This window comes from Cottoperca gobio, chromosome 9 (assembly GCF_900634415.1).
Source record: "Cottoperca gobio chromosome 9, fCotGob3.1, whole genome shotgun sequence".
NCBI lineage: Eukaryota > Metazoa > Chordata > Actinopteri > Perciformes > Bovichtidae > Cottoperca > Cottoperca gobio.
Genome location: NC_041363.1, coordinates 25,754,217 through 25,772,560, shown reverse-complemented (window position 1 = coordinate 25,772,560; position 18,344 = coordinate 25,754,217). Strand labels below are relative to the sequence as shown.

General features: G+C 39.7%; 2 protein-coding genes across 2 annotated transcripts in view; one reads left to right on the top strand and one right to left on the bottom strand.

The window, feature by feature from the left end:
- The window catches only part of prdm6 (PR domain containing 6), a 91,195-nt gene that overhangs the window by 40,432 nt on the left and 32,419 nt on the right, over nt 1-18,344 (top strand). The window contains exon 5 of the mRNA XM_029440856.1: nt 12,067-12,191. Coding sequence (XP_029296716.1) covers nt 12,067-12,191 — 125 coding nt within the window. The remainder of the gene's footprint in view (nt 1-12,066; nt 12,192-18,344) is intronic.
- Nucleotides 1,935-5,484, bottom strand: LOC115013419 (GTPase IMAP family member 8-like). Its single transcript, XM_029439717.1, has 4 exons — nt 5,466-5,484; nt 3,698-4,840; nt 2,663-3,577; nt 1,935-2,593 (listed from the first exon to the last, which is right to left on the bottom strand). Exons 1-4 carry the CDS (start codon nt 5,482-5,484, stop codon nt 1,935-1,937), a joined length of 2,736 nt encoding a protein of 911 aa, XP_029295577.1.

Below are 18,344 nucleotides of genomic sequence, written 5' to 3'. Positions count from 1 at the left end.
ATAGCACAAGACATGCTTTTCAGTTTTATAGCTTATTGTGACCTGTTGACTTTTGCCAAAGTGTTTGAAATGTTCCTTAATTTCATAAAAAAAAACAAAGTTGGCAGTGGACAAAATGACAGGTCTGTGTCTGTCTTTGAATAAGAGACAGTGTGCAGTCACAAATGTTAAGAATTTTAACATTTTTATTTTCCTGACTGTAGATTCTGGTTAATAAAGATGAGTACAGATATTTGTGTTATTTTAATTCTAAAATATATTTAGACAGTTAAAATAAGTGCAAGTCTTTTGTTTAGTAAGGAGAGAAATAGGACTCCATCACTAGATCTATACTTTTAGAAGTTAAGGTTTATACTTTTCATCAAGCGGCAACCTCCGGGGCTGAGCAGTGAAGACTATGCAGAAGTGCCAACAACTGCAGTTCATTGTCCACTTGAGGCTGGTTTCAAAAGGGAGTCAATCCCCATCCTCCCCCATGTTAAAATGCCCAACTTTACAGCAGAAATAAACGTGTTTACAACCTGGGACAAAACACGGTTCGGTCTCTATAGCTAGTTTCCCTTTTCATGGCAACTGTGTCTATTACACAAGCATTGGTTTTATTTTGATTGTCGTTGAGATATACTCAATCTTTCCATATTTTCACACACTATGTACACAACCACAGACACACACATTTCAAAAAAAGAAATATATATATATAAACACAAATAGTCAAATCTGTTGTTTCGGATCGATCTTTAATATGAAAGAACAAGTGTAGAAACCACAATCACAGGACAAAAGGTTGGTGCTACCACCTAGCAACCTAGCAACCTAGCATTCACTGTAAATAAGGAAACAGGTAAAACTTGTCCACAGCAGGATGTTCAGATGTTCTGCCCGAACCTAAAGACAATAAACCCTGAGGGGGAAATCTGACACTTGTTACAGTAAATAGGTTAACAGTGGCGGCAGAGATGTTGTTAAGAACTGCAGCAGATTAAATACAATTGTTCAAGTGGACTGCAGAGTTTTCCATATTCATTCATAACCTACAGTATAAGTAACTATTCATTACGGTTATTGTAAATAATTGTTATATGTGGTTTCAAACGTCAATCAAAAAAGCACATTGTCACTGTAAAACTCGCTTATCGATTGTCAGCTCTACAAGAAAACAAAGTGTAACGATTCAAACACTTTAAACATTAATTAACATTGTTTTAAATGTGAAGTGTGGTTACAAGAAACATATTTGCAGATTGTGCAGAGGATTGACATTCTAAATAACATCTTCACTTTCGGAAAATGTGGTGACAAATACTGTATTAACCTTCTGTAATTATAAACACACGTGAACAAAAGAATAACAAAAACATAATTACAGTATGAGCCTGGATATTCATTTACTGCAATTGTTACGTAATAAAAAATAGACATTGCTCGTAAAACAAAAATAGATGCATGATTATATATTTTATGCATCAGTTTATTTACGTCAGGTTCCACAACTAATATTTTTAAAAATAAAATAGATAGTAGAAGTTTAAATCTTTTGTTTTGTGCAAAAATATATATTTTAAATGACAGTATAGGCTACAGCTGATAAGACTTGTTTACTTGTCTTTTATAACTTTACAGCTAATGCACATGCATAAAGTTAAATTACCTAAAACAATTAATGTAACTTAAGTTAAAGAAATTATGTGCACTGGCCACTAGAATTATTAAATATTTACAGACATGTGTTCTTACACTTAAACACACACTATACAACATATTGTTCTTTTTATGTCAGACATTGGTCAAAAAAAGTAATGGTGTCTGAACAACTTGATATAGGCCCTTTACGTACAAACACCAGTTCAGTACGAACTTCACACTTCATATTTTGAGTCGTCAAAACAAGAACTCACAGTTGGGTAGCTGAAATGTGCCGCTGTTACAACATCTCATAAGATGCTACAAGCCTTGTCTTCAGTGGCTTTCTCCACATGTTCCTGTATCCAGTCATTTATTTCCATCTCATGGATTTTCGTGAGATCGTTGATGTCTTTGCTCAGATGTTCTCTGTTGCGTTCATAATTTTTCAACTTCAAGTCATTCATTTCTTGTTCTTGTTTTTTCTTCAATTTCTTAATGTCTCTCTGGTATACTTTGTTTTTGCTCAGTCGTTTTATCATGCTGTCATTTTGGTTTTGTTTCATCCGTTTCAGAACCTCCATTTTCTTTTCATGCTTGTCCATCACCTCTGAAACGTCCTTGGTATACATGTTTCTGAAATCATTGCTTTCTTCAGCTTGCTTTCTGGCCTCCTCTTCATTTTTCTTCCATATTTCCTCCTTTCTTTTCTTATAGAGTTCTTGTAACTCTTTACATTCCCTCTCCTCATGTTGTCTTCTGATTCTATCATCTTCTTTTCTTTCGTTTTCGATTCTTATGTTTTCCTCCTCATGTTCTTGTCTGAGCTTTTTAAGTCTTTCTTTCTCCTTTTGCCTCCGTTCATCTTCTTGATTTTGTTTGTCCCACCATTCGCTACTTTCCTGCTCCCAAGCCACTCGTTCTTCTCTCATGTCTTTTCTAGCCTGTATTAATAACAAGTCAGCAACGGCATTTTGTTCTGATACATAGTGAAGTTTTTCCTCCAGAGATTCACATTTTTGTTTGTACTTGTGTTGTTGGACTTTGTCCTGCATTTTCTTGTTCCTTTCTTCCTCTTCTCTCTGTTCTCTTTCTCTCCTTGTCTCCTGCTGCACCAGCTTCTCGACGTGTTCCATATTTTCTCTGGGTCTCTCTTCTGTTGCTTGATCAGGTTTAGATGTTGGCTCTGACAGTTTCCTTTCCTTCTCTCGTATTTCTTTTAAATGTTTTCTTTCGAAGTCTCTCTGCTCCCTCTGTATCTCTGGTTCCTTTTCTTTCATGATCCTCGTCACTTCCTTTTGTATTGCTGCTTCAGCTCCTTGGAACAAATCGGAGGTGTAGTAGCCGCCGCCATTTTCCCTTATCATTAAATCAACTTTGGTCAGCAGCTGTCTGACTTGAGACCGATTGTTCTGATCGTTGTTATTGAAGACCTGGTATCTTCCTCCACATTCAGCTATCAGTTTTTGTATGGAGTTCTCGTCGTCGTCTTCGTCTATGTAACTCTCAATTCTTTGGTCTTTAAGCTCATCTCCTCTGGTGAATACAACAATGATGTAGTCTTCTGACTTATTTTCAAAAAACTCTTTGATCAGTTTCACAGTATCCCTTTCCTCTTGTGTAAAGCGGCCAATTGGCATCACCAATAAGAACACATGAGGTCCAGGAGACAACATGCTGATGCATTTCACAAGCTCCTGTTTGACTTCATCATTGGACAGAGACGTGTCGAATAAGCCGGGGGTGTCGACCACAGTGACAGGCCGTCCATCAATGTCTCCTGTTGCTTTTTGGCAACACTTGGTTACTGAGTGTGAAGAAACTTTAGATCTAAAGCATTTGTTTCCCAAAATGTTGTTTCCAGTTGCACTTTTTCCACAACCAGTTTTCCCAATCAGCACCATCCTGAGGCATTCTGTACTCCGCGCCATCCTCTGCAGTATCCTGGGATACTCTTTCCTCGGCAATATCTTGGGATACACTGTACCCAGCACCATCCTGGAAGAACGACTATTTCCGAGAGACATTCTATTTGGTGCCATCCTTTGAAAGTCTCTTCTTAGATTTGTATGACTATCCGCATTTGATGCATTTCTTGTAAGCTTGGGAAGCATTTCTTTAGTGAGGCCTGTGGATCGCACAACTCTCATCTTTACCAAAGTATGTAATACATCAGAGACCTGCTGCTTGTCCTTGATGTTGCAGACAACATATTGTCTACTAAAGCTCTGAAAGAGTTCTTGGACGTCTTTGTTTTCCTGTAGAAACCTTTCAACCACTAGACCATTACAATTTGCATCTGTAATAAAAAGAATCATGGTAAGATCCTTCGTTTTATAGCTGAACGTTTTTCGGATGGTCTCTGACTCTTTCTTGTCTTCCTCACTTGGGGGTTCTAAAGGCAGGACCAGGACAAAGAAATGGACGCCCTCAGGATCGCAGAGGGAGATGCTCTTCAATGATTCTTTCTTTACTGCCTCCTGAGGTTTACCATACAAGGCTGGCAGTTCCACCAGGGAAACCCAATGTCCACACACCTTTCCCTGTTTTTTAACACACTCTGATGAGTCAGCATGAGGACCAAACTTTTTTTCTCCCAGAATAGCATTGGCTGCTGAATTCTTCAAGTCCCCATGTCTCCCACACAACACCATGTTTAGAGGGAATGTTGCAGATTCAAGTGCCACCACGGGATCGTTCTCTTCAGTGAAGGTTAAATATTGTCCCCTGTTTTCATCCACTACGTTCTCTATTTTCTTCATCAATTCTTGACGATCATAGTCAGGAAAAACATTTCCATCAAAGTTCATATCATGCTGCCTTTGTTCGCAGTCTCGGATGAGTTGATTAACTGAGGAATTCTCAAGCCTCTCATTTTGTGTTATGATGACCATTGCATATTTAAAAGCATTTTGTCCAAAGAAGTTCATGATAAACTTAAATTGTCGTCGATCCTGCTCAGTGAAATCAGAAGGGTTTACTAACAGTAGCAGAACATTTGGTCCAGGACGGCATTCAGCCACACACATCTTCATCTTGTGTCTTTGTCCTTCCACAGGCAGACTGAAGACATCTGCTGTTTTCAGAACTGTGAACATTTTTTTCTTCCACTCCCCTTGGACATGTCCAAATTGCTCTCTTTTTCCAGTGATGAAGTTGCATACTGTTGCCTGTTCTTTCTGACTTTTTCCAAACATTGCAATCCTGAGTTCAGATGCTGTAAAACAATGACAACAAAAGCATTACGAATTACCATAATTCCATGAGGGAATCGTCATTATCCTCTTTTCATTAATTTCATTCATACATCGATTTTTTCCAAAGACCTTTAGGTTTCTTCCTCTCATGTAATATAATTAATATTCAGAGAGAGGAACACGACATCCATTATGTTTTCCTCTATCCATTGAGCAACTTGCATTAGTTGTATAAGGTATAAGGTATAATTATAATTAAATATCCTTATGTGCAGATGATATTGTGCCATTTGTCCCAGATTCAGAATTCTACATCTGCTATCTTTGAGATTGTTCAACATTTCTTTTTAATTTATAAGATCAGAAGACTCATCAAAAGTCTTGCCTCTTCGCTATTAGCTTTTCTTTATTACTGTCAGTAAGTCTGTCTGTCGTTTGCCGCTGGGCAGGCAGTATACAATGAGTTTATCTAAGCTTGTTTGCTGAAAAATAAATTGAAAACAGCTGCCTGATGCTGCTGGAAACAAAGTTTGCTCAGTAGATCGGCAGAGTTGGCGATGACTTCATTTCTGATCATGCATTTTATTAGAGTTTTCTTCCTTAGTGACAGGAAATATCTGTGAAATTAAGTCCTACTGCACTTACCATGTGATGATTTTGCCATTTTGTTTTAGAGAAATTCCAGTTAAGTAGCTGAAGTTGGTGTCTGTTGGGTTTAAGGAAACAATTAGGATGAAGTTCATAAATAATATAATTCAAGCACTGTTCTTTTCAGAAACAATATGCTGGTCACTCTGGATAATTCACAAACCTGTGGACTATATTCAGTTTTAATGGGATAAGCAACCCTGCATCATGTGAGTAATTGCATAGTTTAATAATCATAGCCTCACTGTGCAGGTGTCTAAATAATGACGGCTGTTGTTAAGTGACTTGGCAAGTATATTTATAGCAAATGTAAAATATTACAATGCTCTCAAAGTGTATATAAAGTGCATTCAAAATATATTGAAAAGTATTAAATATTAATAAAGAATAGTTTTATTATTTTTAGTAGGCAAATGCAAGCTTAAAAATATATGAAAATAATGTTTTTCTTATAGCCTTTAATACACAGAGTTGATTTTAAGTGGCTTCAGTTAAATTAACCTGAAAGCATAACATATACATAAAAGCACCTTAAATACACTGAATATGCAAAATGATTAAATATAGCTTAACAAAATATAAACATTTGTTTTACTTACAGTAAAGACATGTATAACTTTGTTTCAGTGAACAGTTAAAATTATTTAAACTGAATTATAAACAGAATAAATATTTGGTTTTCATTTTAATATCTAACGGCAACTTTGCAAAAATTATGCAGGTTTCTATTCTTCTCACTATTCCCTCTTCAAATGATCAAAGATGATGCACTTACCTGAAGTATCTTTTATTGCAGTTTATCGTAGTTTTGGTTGAAGTCATACCATCTTGTGTAATAGTATACTGTAGTCCAAATACCCAGGCCGGAACATTTGACACCTGAAAATGATCAATAAACTGTTTTCATTAATCAAATTAACGATGTAGGCAACCTTTACTGTACATTAGCTACATTTGTATACTTCCCATTTGTTGCATTTATTATCTGTTTAATCTACCCATCAGAAATAAATCTTGCTCTTGCTTCAAGTGTATAAATCAAGTGTTCTCTAAAGTCAGCCCTTCCAAGACGAGCAGGTATGTTAACAATGGAAGGGCAGGGCCCGCACAGACCAAGAACTCTGGGAGGCTGAAAACACACAAGTATGAAAACAATGCACAGCTCTGCCAAGTGTTGGTTGACTAATGACGACCTCATCCCTCAACATCTTTTAGGCTCTGCTAAAGATGGATCCTTAGATTAGGGTTTTGGCTTAAATGTGGAAACAAAACAATCTTGTCCTTAACGTGACTTTAACCAGGATCAGGTGTTTGATGCTAACAGGTAAAATGATAATGAGAGCAGTTGTGCTACAAGGTTTCTGCACAGGACACACACACACACACACATCCATAGCAAAGAAAATCTATTATTATTATGATCATTTCAACCAACCATAATGAGCGTCTGAAAGAAATACAAAAAACAACAACCTGGAATGTGTATCAAAGCGTGTGAGGTCATGTGATTTCTGATCAAGGCTCAGAAAAACTGGTAAAACTCGTCCGTACCAGGATACAGCCACAGAAAACCTTTCGTGACAGCATTGTTATTTCCCCGAACTTTGTGGATTTAATCCAGCAAAGTCAAGAAATGAGTTCAACTCCATCGAAAAGCCCCTTCCAGCTTCCTTTATCAGTACAGATGAGCATCGAGTTTCAAGTCACCCTCCCTTCTTCAAACTCCAGTCATCCCTGAAGCTGCATTCTGATTTATTTTATTTTGCTTTAGTAAATAAAATTGGTCTTTGGGCCTCTTTTTGAATACGTCCAAAATGCTAAGTCAGTTTGAAAACGTTTATTGTTTTTGTCACACTTTGTGATGCTTTGTCAGCATGAATATATAGATCAACGTGTTTATACGCATGTAGACGCATCACTACACCAAGGTATTGGGATTGTTTGATTTAGGACCTTTGACCTCACACTGTTCGTTTGTATGTTATCATGTAAAAGCTGATCATAAAGCTATTTTTGCTTTGTATGAAAACAGACAGGGAAGATCAGAGCGCTGACGATACTGCGTCCCATTGATCTGCCAGACGAACAAATTTAAAAACCCGACCACGCGGCTGCAAGGCAGCAGGGGTCTTTATTTTTCAAACTGGAGAGCCTGTTGGATGTGTTTGATTTATAACACAGCCCTGCCTGAATGTAGCAGCATGTATGTATTAAACACATACATTTGTTTTAAATACATACAAGCCGCTGCATGTCTGTCTTTTTATCCTGGGAGGTCATTGGGTATGTTTGATTTATAGCCCGGTCCCTCCTGGCTGTTTTCACGTGGATCCAACACCACCCCACCCTTCCCCCGGTGTGAAAAGAATGAATAAAACACACACACACACACACTCTCAAACAAAGATCTTCAGGAAGGCTCAGTTGGACTTGTCTGGCTGATCTTTATCAGTACTTTCACTCACTTGTATTGTCAGGGAAAACAGGGAGCTTGTGGTCTCCAATCTGCACACTCTGATTGTTGTAGTCAACAGTACAAACGGTATTGTTGCGATTTTCATCTAACTTTGATGAACTAGTGCTTTTTATTGCTGAAAATTAATTCCAAGGTTTTCAAATCTACCTTTAAATGTCTGTCATCATAATTTATGACGTCATGGAGGGAAAACTAGTTATTGATGGGTGGAAATGTTATTTTTAAAAGGCTAAACGACAACAAATGTGGATTGAAGCAGAACATTCGGTTAGATAAAGCAAATGTTGTCGTTTTTTGAAATTATTACATCTATCTTTTTTCAATACTTTTGGACTTTAAATGCTCTATAATTATTAGAAATGTTTGGATCACACAAGTCTTAAACAATCCTACGCAGCCACCACTAGAATTACATTCTACAAAAAGTACAATACTAATAATGTTAGTGTAGCCTGATGTTTGTCTGCAACAGAGCAGAAATAACAATTTAAACAAATTGAATAAACATTCAACTGAAAAAAGAAGCTGCGCAGCATTCAAAAGCTGATTTAGAATTTAGCGATGAATGAAGCTTTGAAGCTTCAAACTACATGTTACAGCCCGAGCCAGCACTTGTTCATGTTTTCAATCATGCTCTGGTTTCTCGTGGTTGTTCACAGGCAAAGTCTTGTCTCGTGCACAGAGCATGGTAGTGAAGGACTGCGCACACACAACTAGAACTGCTTTTCTGCACTAGTACTGCAAGTTCATGTTGTTGGTATTGTGCCCATCAGTATGATTCACCACCGTTCACAGTCAAGCACTGGCACACCTGTAAACCCGACTTTCTGTATCAAGACGAGTGAAAACCCGTCTAACAAATAACAAACGTTGTGATACTTTATACCGGGAAAACTGGAAAGGATGAAAGTTGATTCTGTTGTTGTGACTGCTTTTAAATATTATCTTCCAGAAGTCTATATTTATATAAACAGTATGTCTGTATTTATCTACTTTCTTTTATTTGCTCCCTCTCAGTATTTTAGCTTATTGAAGCTTCTAGCTTCATTAAATATCCTTATTATTAATATTAAAAATCCTTCTCCTCCACCTCCTCCTTCACCTCCACCTCCTTCTCCTCCACCTCCTCCTCCACCTCCTCCTTCTCCTCCTCCTCCTCCTCCACCTCCTCCTCCTCCTCCTCCACCTCCTTCACCTCCACCTCTTCCTCCTCCACCTCCTTCACCTCCACCTCTTCCTCCTCCACCTCCACCTCCGTCTCCTCCTCCTCCTCCTCCACCTCCACCTCCGTCTCCTCCTCCTCCTCCTCCTCCTCCTCCACCTCCTTCACCTCCACCTCCTCCTCCACCTCTGTCTCCTCCTCCTCCTCCACCTCCTTCACCTCCACCTCCTCCTCCTCCACCTCTGTCTCCTCCTCCTCCTCCTCCACCTCCACCTCCGTCTCCTCCTCCTCCTCCTCCTCCTCCTCCTCCACCTCCGTCTCCTCCTCCTCCTCCTCCACCTCCGTCTCCTCCTCCTCCTCCTCCTCCTCCTCCTCCTCCTCCTCCACCTCCTTCACCTCCACCTCCTCCTCCTCCACCTCTGTCTCCTCCTCCTCCTCCTCCACCTCCTCCTTCACCTCCACCTCCTCCTCCACCTCCTCCTCCTTCACCTCCACCTCCTCCTCCACCTCCTCCTCCACCTCCGTCTCCTCCTCCTCCTCCTCCTCCTCCTCCTCCACCTCCTCCTCCTCCTTCACCCCCACCTCCTCCTCCTCCACCTCCGTCTCCTCCTTCTCCTCCTCCTCCTCTCCTCTCCTTCTCCTTCTCCTCCTCCCTCCACCTCCTCCTTCTCCTCCTCCACCTCCGTCTCCTCCTTCTCCTCCTCCTCCTCCTCCTCCTCCACCTCCTTCTCCTCCTCCTCCCACCTCCTCCACCTCCGTCTCCTCCTTCTTCTCCTCCACCTCCTCCTTCACCTCCTCCTCCTCCTCCTCCTCCTCCTCCACCTCCTCCTTCACCTCCACCTCCCCCTCCTCCACCTCCGTCTCCTCCTTCTCCTCCTCCTCCTCTCCTTCTCCTTCTCCTCCTCCTTCTACTCCTCCTCCTCCTTCTACTCCTCCTCCTTCTCCTCCTCCTCCTCCTCCTTCTCCTCCTCCTTCTCCTCCTCCTCCTCCTCCACCTCAGCTTTCTTTTGTCGTCTTACATTTTTGTCTATTTTCCTTTTATCCTTTAGAGATGTATCCTCCTCAAATTCTCTCTCTCACTGTTTATTATCCCCCCCCCCCCCCCCCCCCCCCCCCCCTCTGACTCTTGAGAGTCACTTTGACAGAAAAAATAAATCTATCTGCACAAAGTTTCCCATAGAAGTCCTACAGAACCAATATCTGCCAATATCTTATTGTCTAAAATGTAAAACCCCACAATAAAACAGCAGTGTGGTTGTTCATGTGTGTGCATTACTTGACTGAGCAGGTTTAGATGTGACGTTGAACTCTCATTTCACAGTCTGGTGGTTAAATGAGACTTTTGATTGACTCAAGAGGTGTTTTAGTGAAGTCAAACTTCATCAGCTGAACATTTCTCACATAAGGAAACTCAATGTGCTTTAAATTAACTGGACATTAAAAAGCAGTTATGGTTTGGATTAAATATCATTTATTTTCACTTTAAGTGATGTCTCAAGCTGTTTGCAGAGAGTAATTAGTCTTCTGGCTCGAAGGCACTTTGGCAGGAAAACATGGAAGTCGCGTGGGAGTTGAACCTGTGACCTCTCGGTAACGATTTCGTCTGACTCCTTGCCACTTGAGTGGAGGAAAGAAAATAGTGGGAAATAGTACCAAAATAGTTTGGTCTGCATGTGAAAATGTGCTTTTAAAGGTGGAGTTTGCTCACGTTGTTAGAATGATGTTTTTGGGTGGACGAGGTGTTGTTTTAGCGTCGGTGTGACCCAGGAACCAATCAGCTGCGTGTTTGAACAACATCATGGTCATTAGTTGCTCCAAACAGAGTGAGAGACACCAGATATTTCCCATAAATCATTTGGGTTTGGTCAGATGTGAAATCGGGCTGTTATCAGATAGGAAGAATTACAAAATCAGACCTGGACAGAGTCACTGATGCGTCACACCGTCGTGTCTGCAGCTCTGTTGTTCAGCAGTTTGTTTAGGAGTGACGATAATGTCCGTCGGACACCTTGATTAAGTGAGTTATCCAAAAATCTACCGGCCAGATAGATATAAAGTTAGCTGTGGATAATAATCGTCCTCAGAGGAACATTTCTTAATAGTATTCAAAATACTGCATTTGGTGCTGCTGCACTTTAATACGTCATAATCTTCATAAGATAATAAAAGTGACATCATATGGCTGCTGTATTTGAATATTTATCAAGGGCTTAAAGAGGTTGGATGTAAAAGTGTTTCACAAGCCATAAGCAAAGATTAGAGGGAGGTCTGAAAAAATAAATAAATTTGGGTAGATAGATAAAAAAAAAAGGTCCCGCTTATCCATCCTCCTAATGTTCTTGCAATCTCTCAAATACATCTGGGACCCTCGTGGTCCCCAAGTTGTCAACCCCAAGAAAAAGTCTGAAAATAAAAATGGTGACATTGCCTCAAACTCCACTCCCCCAAAGTACAATGCACGCTCACTCCACAGACTGTATACATGGACGACACAGCACGACCACTTCACTCAGAGCAGCTGTCAATCACAGCTGTCAATCATGACATCTTACCACCTTTTTTATAGCATCAACTAACTTATTAAAACCAAACTTATCCAAAAAGTTAGTTCAGTAGTGAGGAGAACTACCTACAATTACAGAAACCATTTAAAATATATATATTTTTGGAGAGCTGCCGAGTTCTTTATAAACAGTCTGTGGTTCACTCCAAGAAATACAAACAGATCAACACTTCATTTATTTCTGATGGCCAGAGTTACATACCATCTCCATTGATAATCCAGAATACAATAGGACCGTAGTAACATTCTCTGAATGTGAAGTGAAAGTGAAGGGAGCATTTCAGGTTATTTGGTTTTCTTTTCAGATATTTTCCTGATGCTGCATTTTGATGTGTCATAATATCCGTAAGACCTTATTTGTGTTGTTAAATGACATGTGTCTGTGTTTTGATTGCAGGTCCTGCATCTTCTACAGAGCGTGTATGGATATCCCCAGAGGAACAGAGCTGCTGGTTTGGTACAATGACTCCTACACTTCCTTCTTTGGCATCCCGCTGCAGTGCGTCGCTCAGGACGAAAACTGTGAGAGACTCTTCTTTCTTTCTTGATCTTTGTCTCTCTGCCTCCTCAATGTTGTTTTCTCCAAGCATGCTGGATGATGATCAGTTTCAAAATGGCATCTTGAGAAATAATCCTTATTTACGTGACATCTGAGACATTTGTCTCTTCCAAAACTCCATCGGGTCACAATAGTGACTCCCAGAACAGATAACTGCCCTTTACTATGTGTTCCTGGAGTGTTCTTGAGCCAGAAACTGAAACATTCACACTGGCTGAATAGTGAGGTTCTCCACTGACTACAAGGAGACAGGTTCAGCTTTGTTCTTCAGTTTTCTTTGGATGTTGCTTTCATTTTTCTTAGCGACATTATTTAAACTCTTAGACTGGAAGAAAGGTTTTGGCCCACCACAAAAACAACGCAGTGAGCGCAGCTTTTATTTTTTTACAAACGTGCAGCTGTCTGATTTATTTGTCTGACTAAGCGAGCCAGTCCAAACAAGACTGCAAGAAGCCTTTTACTTGCTGAATGTGGGCACTCTGTGGCCCGGTGTCGACCGGCCACCTCTCTCTCCCTGTTCCCCTTCTTCAAGCAACATCACGTTTTCCTTTAAAACTTTTCATCTTCTTCCTCTGTAAACACAAATATGCACACTTATGAACCTAACTCTGTTATGCAGGGTCGTCCATCTTACTGTCAACATCTTTGTGCTGATTTCATGAAAACCTCACGACTCTAACTGAGTGATTTTTATGTTTTAACTTGTTTGTTTTGTTGACGTTTTTCAGGCTGTTGCAAACATTTGAACTAAATGTATTACTTCTCTGGCAGAGAGTAAAAAGTATTCCTGTGTCTTAAATTTGATTTTACAAATATCAGATATGAGTCATAAAATTGCCTTAATTTAATTTCTTATTTAATGTTGTCGGATTTAGTAGTTCTTTGACAAAACAATCAAAAGTTTTACGACCTGTAAAAACCTGCGTTTGTATAATGTTTCCTGTAACATTCAGCAGTTGGGAAAGAACATTTTTATATAACTCAGTTTTTTCACTAACTTAATTTGTTTGTGAAACAAACATTGTCGTAACAAAGCTAAACAGATAAGCATGACACACCATGTCGGGTTGTTTGGTGAAAGTCCCCTGAAGTCCAGTTTCAGCTGGATGAAATGTTTTTGACAAACAGGGATGTGTCCTTCGTATCCTCATACATTTCTTTTAGTATTGTGTGTTTACACATACATTCTTTTTTCTCTCTTCCATTCTCTGTGTCCTCCTCTTTCCCTTCTCCTCCCTCTGTTTCTCTGCCATCCACCCTCTCTTTCTTTCTCTGTCACCAATTTATTTTTGTTTACATCTCCTCCAGTTTTCTGCTCTGTCAGCCTGTTTATATCTTTTCCATTCAAACTGTTTTTCTGTGGATTTGACAGTATCCTGCAGGGGGGAAAGAAAACAAACTTTGACATTTCTTTTTATCCTACACAATTATGGAGCAAAAAAAACAAGAAAAACAATACATGAAGAAGGATTTTTAATCTATGGAATCTAAATTGAAATGAATTGAATTAGGAGCTCCTCTTTCACAGAGACGCAGTTAAATGAGATCGTGCTGATTGCAAATTAGAGACGTTTGGCCACAAACTGGTTTGTTTTACAGATGGCTCTTTTACATGACATCGTTCATCATGACAGGACTGTGGTCGCCTCTGCACACACAGTAACATACACACACATTTGTATTATGCACTATGTTTATGAGGACCTGTTTTTCCAGCACATTAGTAACAAACTCATTTCAACAAAAATGTATAATCTTTTATAAACGCATGAGTGTGTGGATGAAGTGATCGTCATGTCCCAGAGAATAATATCTTGACAACCAACGAATGGATTGACGTGAAATCTATTAGTTTTACTTTGTTGTTTATCCTGTACACACGACATCTATTGCATGTCTGTCCGTCCTGGGAGAGGGATCCCTCCTCAGTCTCTCCCCGAGGTTTCTTCCATTTCATTCGTTTCTTCTGGGGAGTTTTTCCTTGTGTGGTGCGAGGGTCTAAAGACAGAAGGTGTATCCTTTACAGTCTGTAAAGCCCACTGAGACAAATGTGTAATTTGTGATATTGGGCTGTATAAATAAATTAGATTTGACTTAGTACAGACAGTTCATGGTCCTCAGAAGATACATCCTAATCACTTATCTGCTGACTTGGACTATCTTCCAAAGTTACTGTTGTTTTAAATTACAACACATCCTCACAGTGTTTCTTTGCCTCTCTGGGTGACTGGTGAAACTTTGTTTAGACAATAGCCAAGAGCTGGAATAATAAGAATATGTATGTGTCCAAGATATTATCAGTGTTTTATATCACATGGCCTGAAGGTTAAAGCAAAAAATTTGGAGTTTCTTATTGCAGCAGTGCGTTCGGTAGTAGAAGGGAACACTTGGCATCGTTTATGTGTATGTCCAATCAGTGATTATGGTAAAAGTAGTTAATTGAAGCAATTCCTTAGTGCATGCTATATTGACCTAGAAATTTGAGTGTCGTCAGTGCCTACATGTACCAGGATGCATTGCGCACGAGCTGCTGATGCCCAGCCATAATATAATGTAGCCGAGTTGCCGAGGCTCCGTAGTCCAAGCCAACATGAACCAACCTTTTTTTAGTTTCCACATTGTCAACGGCAGCACATTAAAGCTTCACTCTTTATGTTTTTACCTTTCAGAATAAAAGCCCAACTTAAATACCGTCAGGCAACTCAACAAAATATTGTTAGGTGACAAACATTCTCACTCGATGGTCAGCTGCCAACAGTCTATCTTTGGGGTCCTGAAGAACGTCTCCAGCACACTTCTGTCCAAGTGGGGAGTAAAACTTTGATGCATAGTAACGCACTCACACACATCATCCACAGCTGTATCCAACGGAAACTGCTCACGCTGACATGGATTTCAGCAGAATGATTCCGTGACTGTTGGCAAGTAAAGTACAATAGATTTTAAAGCAGGATAACGCCGCTTTCTCGGCCAATATAGCAGGCACTGAGGAATGTATTGTTTCAATCGACCACATTTACTATCAACACTGATTGGACATCAATATAAAAAGTGGAACATTTCTCTTTTAATGCCACGACCTGATAGATCCAGAGTCCAAACAGTTGAAATTCAGCCAATGCATTAGTTTTAGCAAGGTGTATCTAATAAACTGGCAACTGAGTGGAGATTATAAATAGATAAATCCCTCTTTCATATGGTAATATGTATGCTGAAGTCATGTAATGCACCAGAGCCGGTAATCCAGTGATCTGCAGTACCATTTTGGCATGGAGGATTTCGCTGTCACATCTTTCATCATTTGAAGGATGCAAGAAGGCAGACACCACAAACTAAAGTCCTTTGCCTCAACAAAAACACAGATTTTAGATGACCTTTCTATCCATGTGAAGACATTTGCTCCTCAGATGTTCAAAATACACAAATACATTGAGTACAAACACACACACACACACACACACACACACACACACACACACACACACACACACACACACACACACACACACACACACACACACACTGGCAGAGGGCAAACAAAGACTGGAGGGTTTGCTTTTGTTCCACCATGCAGTGAAGAAAGTTTGTTCACATCCAAATTATGTGAAATTAGATTATGCCTCTTTTGTACAAACTAAAAGAGAGCAGCTCTGCTCTAAATTAAAGACAGTTCGCTACTAACTACATTTGGGTTTTCCATGGCATCGTTATCTGCTGATTGTGCCCACAAAGGATGAGTATGACATCGGAACTCTGCACTGGAGACTTTGTGTCCTCAGTGGAACAGACATTTAAAAGTTTGACCTTTATTGATGCAGAGAGTCCTGACTGAGCACATTCAGACTGGGAACGGGCCAGTAAGTCAAGTCAAGTCAAGTTTATTATAGCCCAATATCACAAAGTATGCCTCAAAAGGCTATACATACAATAAAAACAGTACCAGACTTAACAAAATATACACAAATGTACAGAAGGGTAAGTTGCATAGTTATAGTTTAGTATTTTAGCGGAAGACTAAGAGAGGTTAAAGGCTCATGGCAAACGATGTGTTTACTTTTGAATGAGTTGACTCAGGGAGCCTTTAGAAATTGGGTTTGAATACGATTCCAAAGAAGGCCGGCTGGAAAAGAGAAAGCTCTACCACCTACTGATGTTTGATTTAATTTATGAATAGTCAGGAGACCGGCATTTTAAGATTGTAAAGCCTTAGCTGGTAAATGAGGAGTGACTAAAGGTGATAAGTAGGATGAATGTAATGAAATGGGAACAGGATAATATGGCGTTCTAGTGATATGTTGTTCAAAGGAAAGATTAAGGTGAAATAGGACACCAACATTTATTATAAAAGGGCTTTGGGAAATTGTCAACCGTGCTATGTTTAGAGTGAGATCACAGAATGTATTTCTAATCTGCTTTGGACCAAGAATTAGCATTTCCGTTTTTTCTCAGCGTTTAAAATAGGAAAATTCAATGAATCATTGTTTGATTTTTGATATGCATTCTTCCAGTTTCACCAGCTAATAACAGGCGTCGGGCTTAATGGAGACGTAGAGTTGAGTATCATCTGCTTAAACATGGGAACCTAGTTTGTAACTATTGATAAAAGTACCAAGGGGCAACATGTAAATAGAGAAGAGAACAGGACTGAGCACAGATCCCTGTGGCACACCGTAACTGACCTTCTTGTGGTCTGATGAGCAGTTGTCGTGTAAAACAAAGTGAAATCTGTCAGATAAGTTTGATCTCAACCAGGAGAGAGCAGCGTCAGTGACACCAATATAACAATCCAGGTGAATTAATAGAATGCGGTGATCAATCGTATTGAGTCTGAAGAAAGTAGTTTGTCATTTGTTACATTTTCTGAAGCTGGTTATTGGATATGAGGTGATCTATGAGTTGCTGAGCCGGTGCTTTTTCAAGGAGTTTTAAAGATAATGGGAAAGGGTCCAGGTTATGTTTCTTTAGCAGTGGCCGGAATAACCCTGTTTTACTAGATGTAGGCACCATTCCACTAATAAGAGCGCTGTCTATTCCCAATAGTAATAGTGGGCTGAAAATTGGAAAATATATTTAAATAAACTTAGAAGGAACAACCAAAGTTCCCTGTAGCTCTGTATCTATCTTCTGAATGTGGGTACTGCATTATGCAATCTGTGAGTGAAGGAAATGTGAGCCACAGAGAGATTCTACCAATGAGTCTAGAAAATCCCAAATCTGCTGCATGAAAGTAAAACAGTTTTTTGACTATTCAAGCCAAGAAAAATAAACAATAGTTTTAAAAAACTAGCAGAAAACGACACGGGTGTCAGTCAGTTCACTTTTTTATCAGAGAAATGTAAAAAAAAACATTAAAGATTTAGGGAAAATGTATTAAAAATGATAAGTAAAGTAAGGTGATAAATAGATATTCATGTCTTCATTTCCATCCATCGTGTTGTCCTGTACGCCACACTTGGCTTTAACTTTGATTAAGTAAGAAGTTCTACTTTCCCACAATGGGGTTTTATTTACAAGTTTGGAGCATTAAATTAGGATTTAGATTGAATTACATGAGATAAAATGTTGCCTTTTTAGGTAAGTTGTCTGCTGTTGGTCACCATGTAGCTCCACTGGATCAGTGCGGGATTCAGTGTCACAACACAGTATCAAAGCACACACACCCTGTGGTTGTTTACTCATGCACGTTCCATCCAATCACAGCCTGTCGGCTTGACGCTCCGCAGCCCGGCCGCCGCCTAACAACAACAACATGTTCACCGACGGAGAGGGGAAAATCACTTCAGGGCAACTCGGCACTTTCTCGTTGTCTACTTTTCTTTATCCTTCTCCTCCACGTTTCCTTTTATTTTTCTTTCATAGACTCCTTCTCTGTAACACCTTCTTTTCTCAGCCAGAGAGAGGAGAAAAGAGGAAAGAGAAAAAGGAGAAGGAGAGGACAATAATGTGAGAGACAGATAGAGGGGGAAATAATAGTATGGATCAAAGAAATAGAAAGAGAGGGATGAAGAGCTCATTAAAGGAAGACGATGCGTGAAGGAAGGTTTTTTTACATTGTCTTCACCTCTGCAGTTAACTCCTCTGTGTTTCACATTCACATCTCTTCTTTAAATGACATA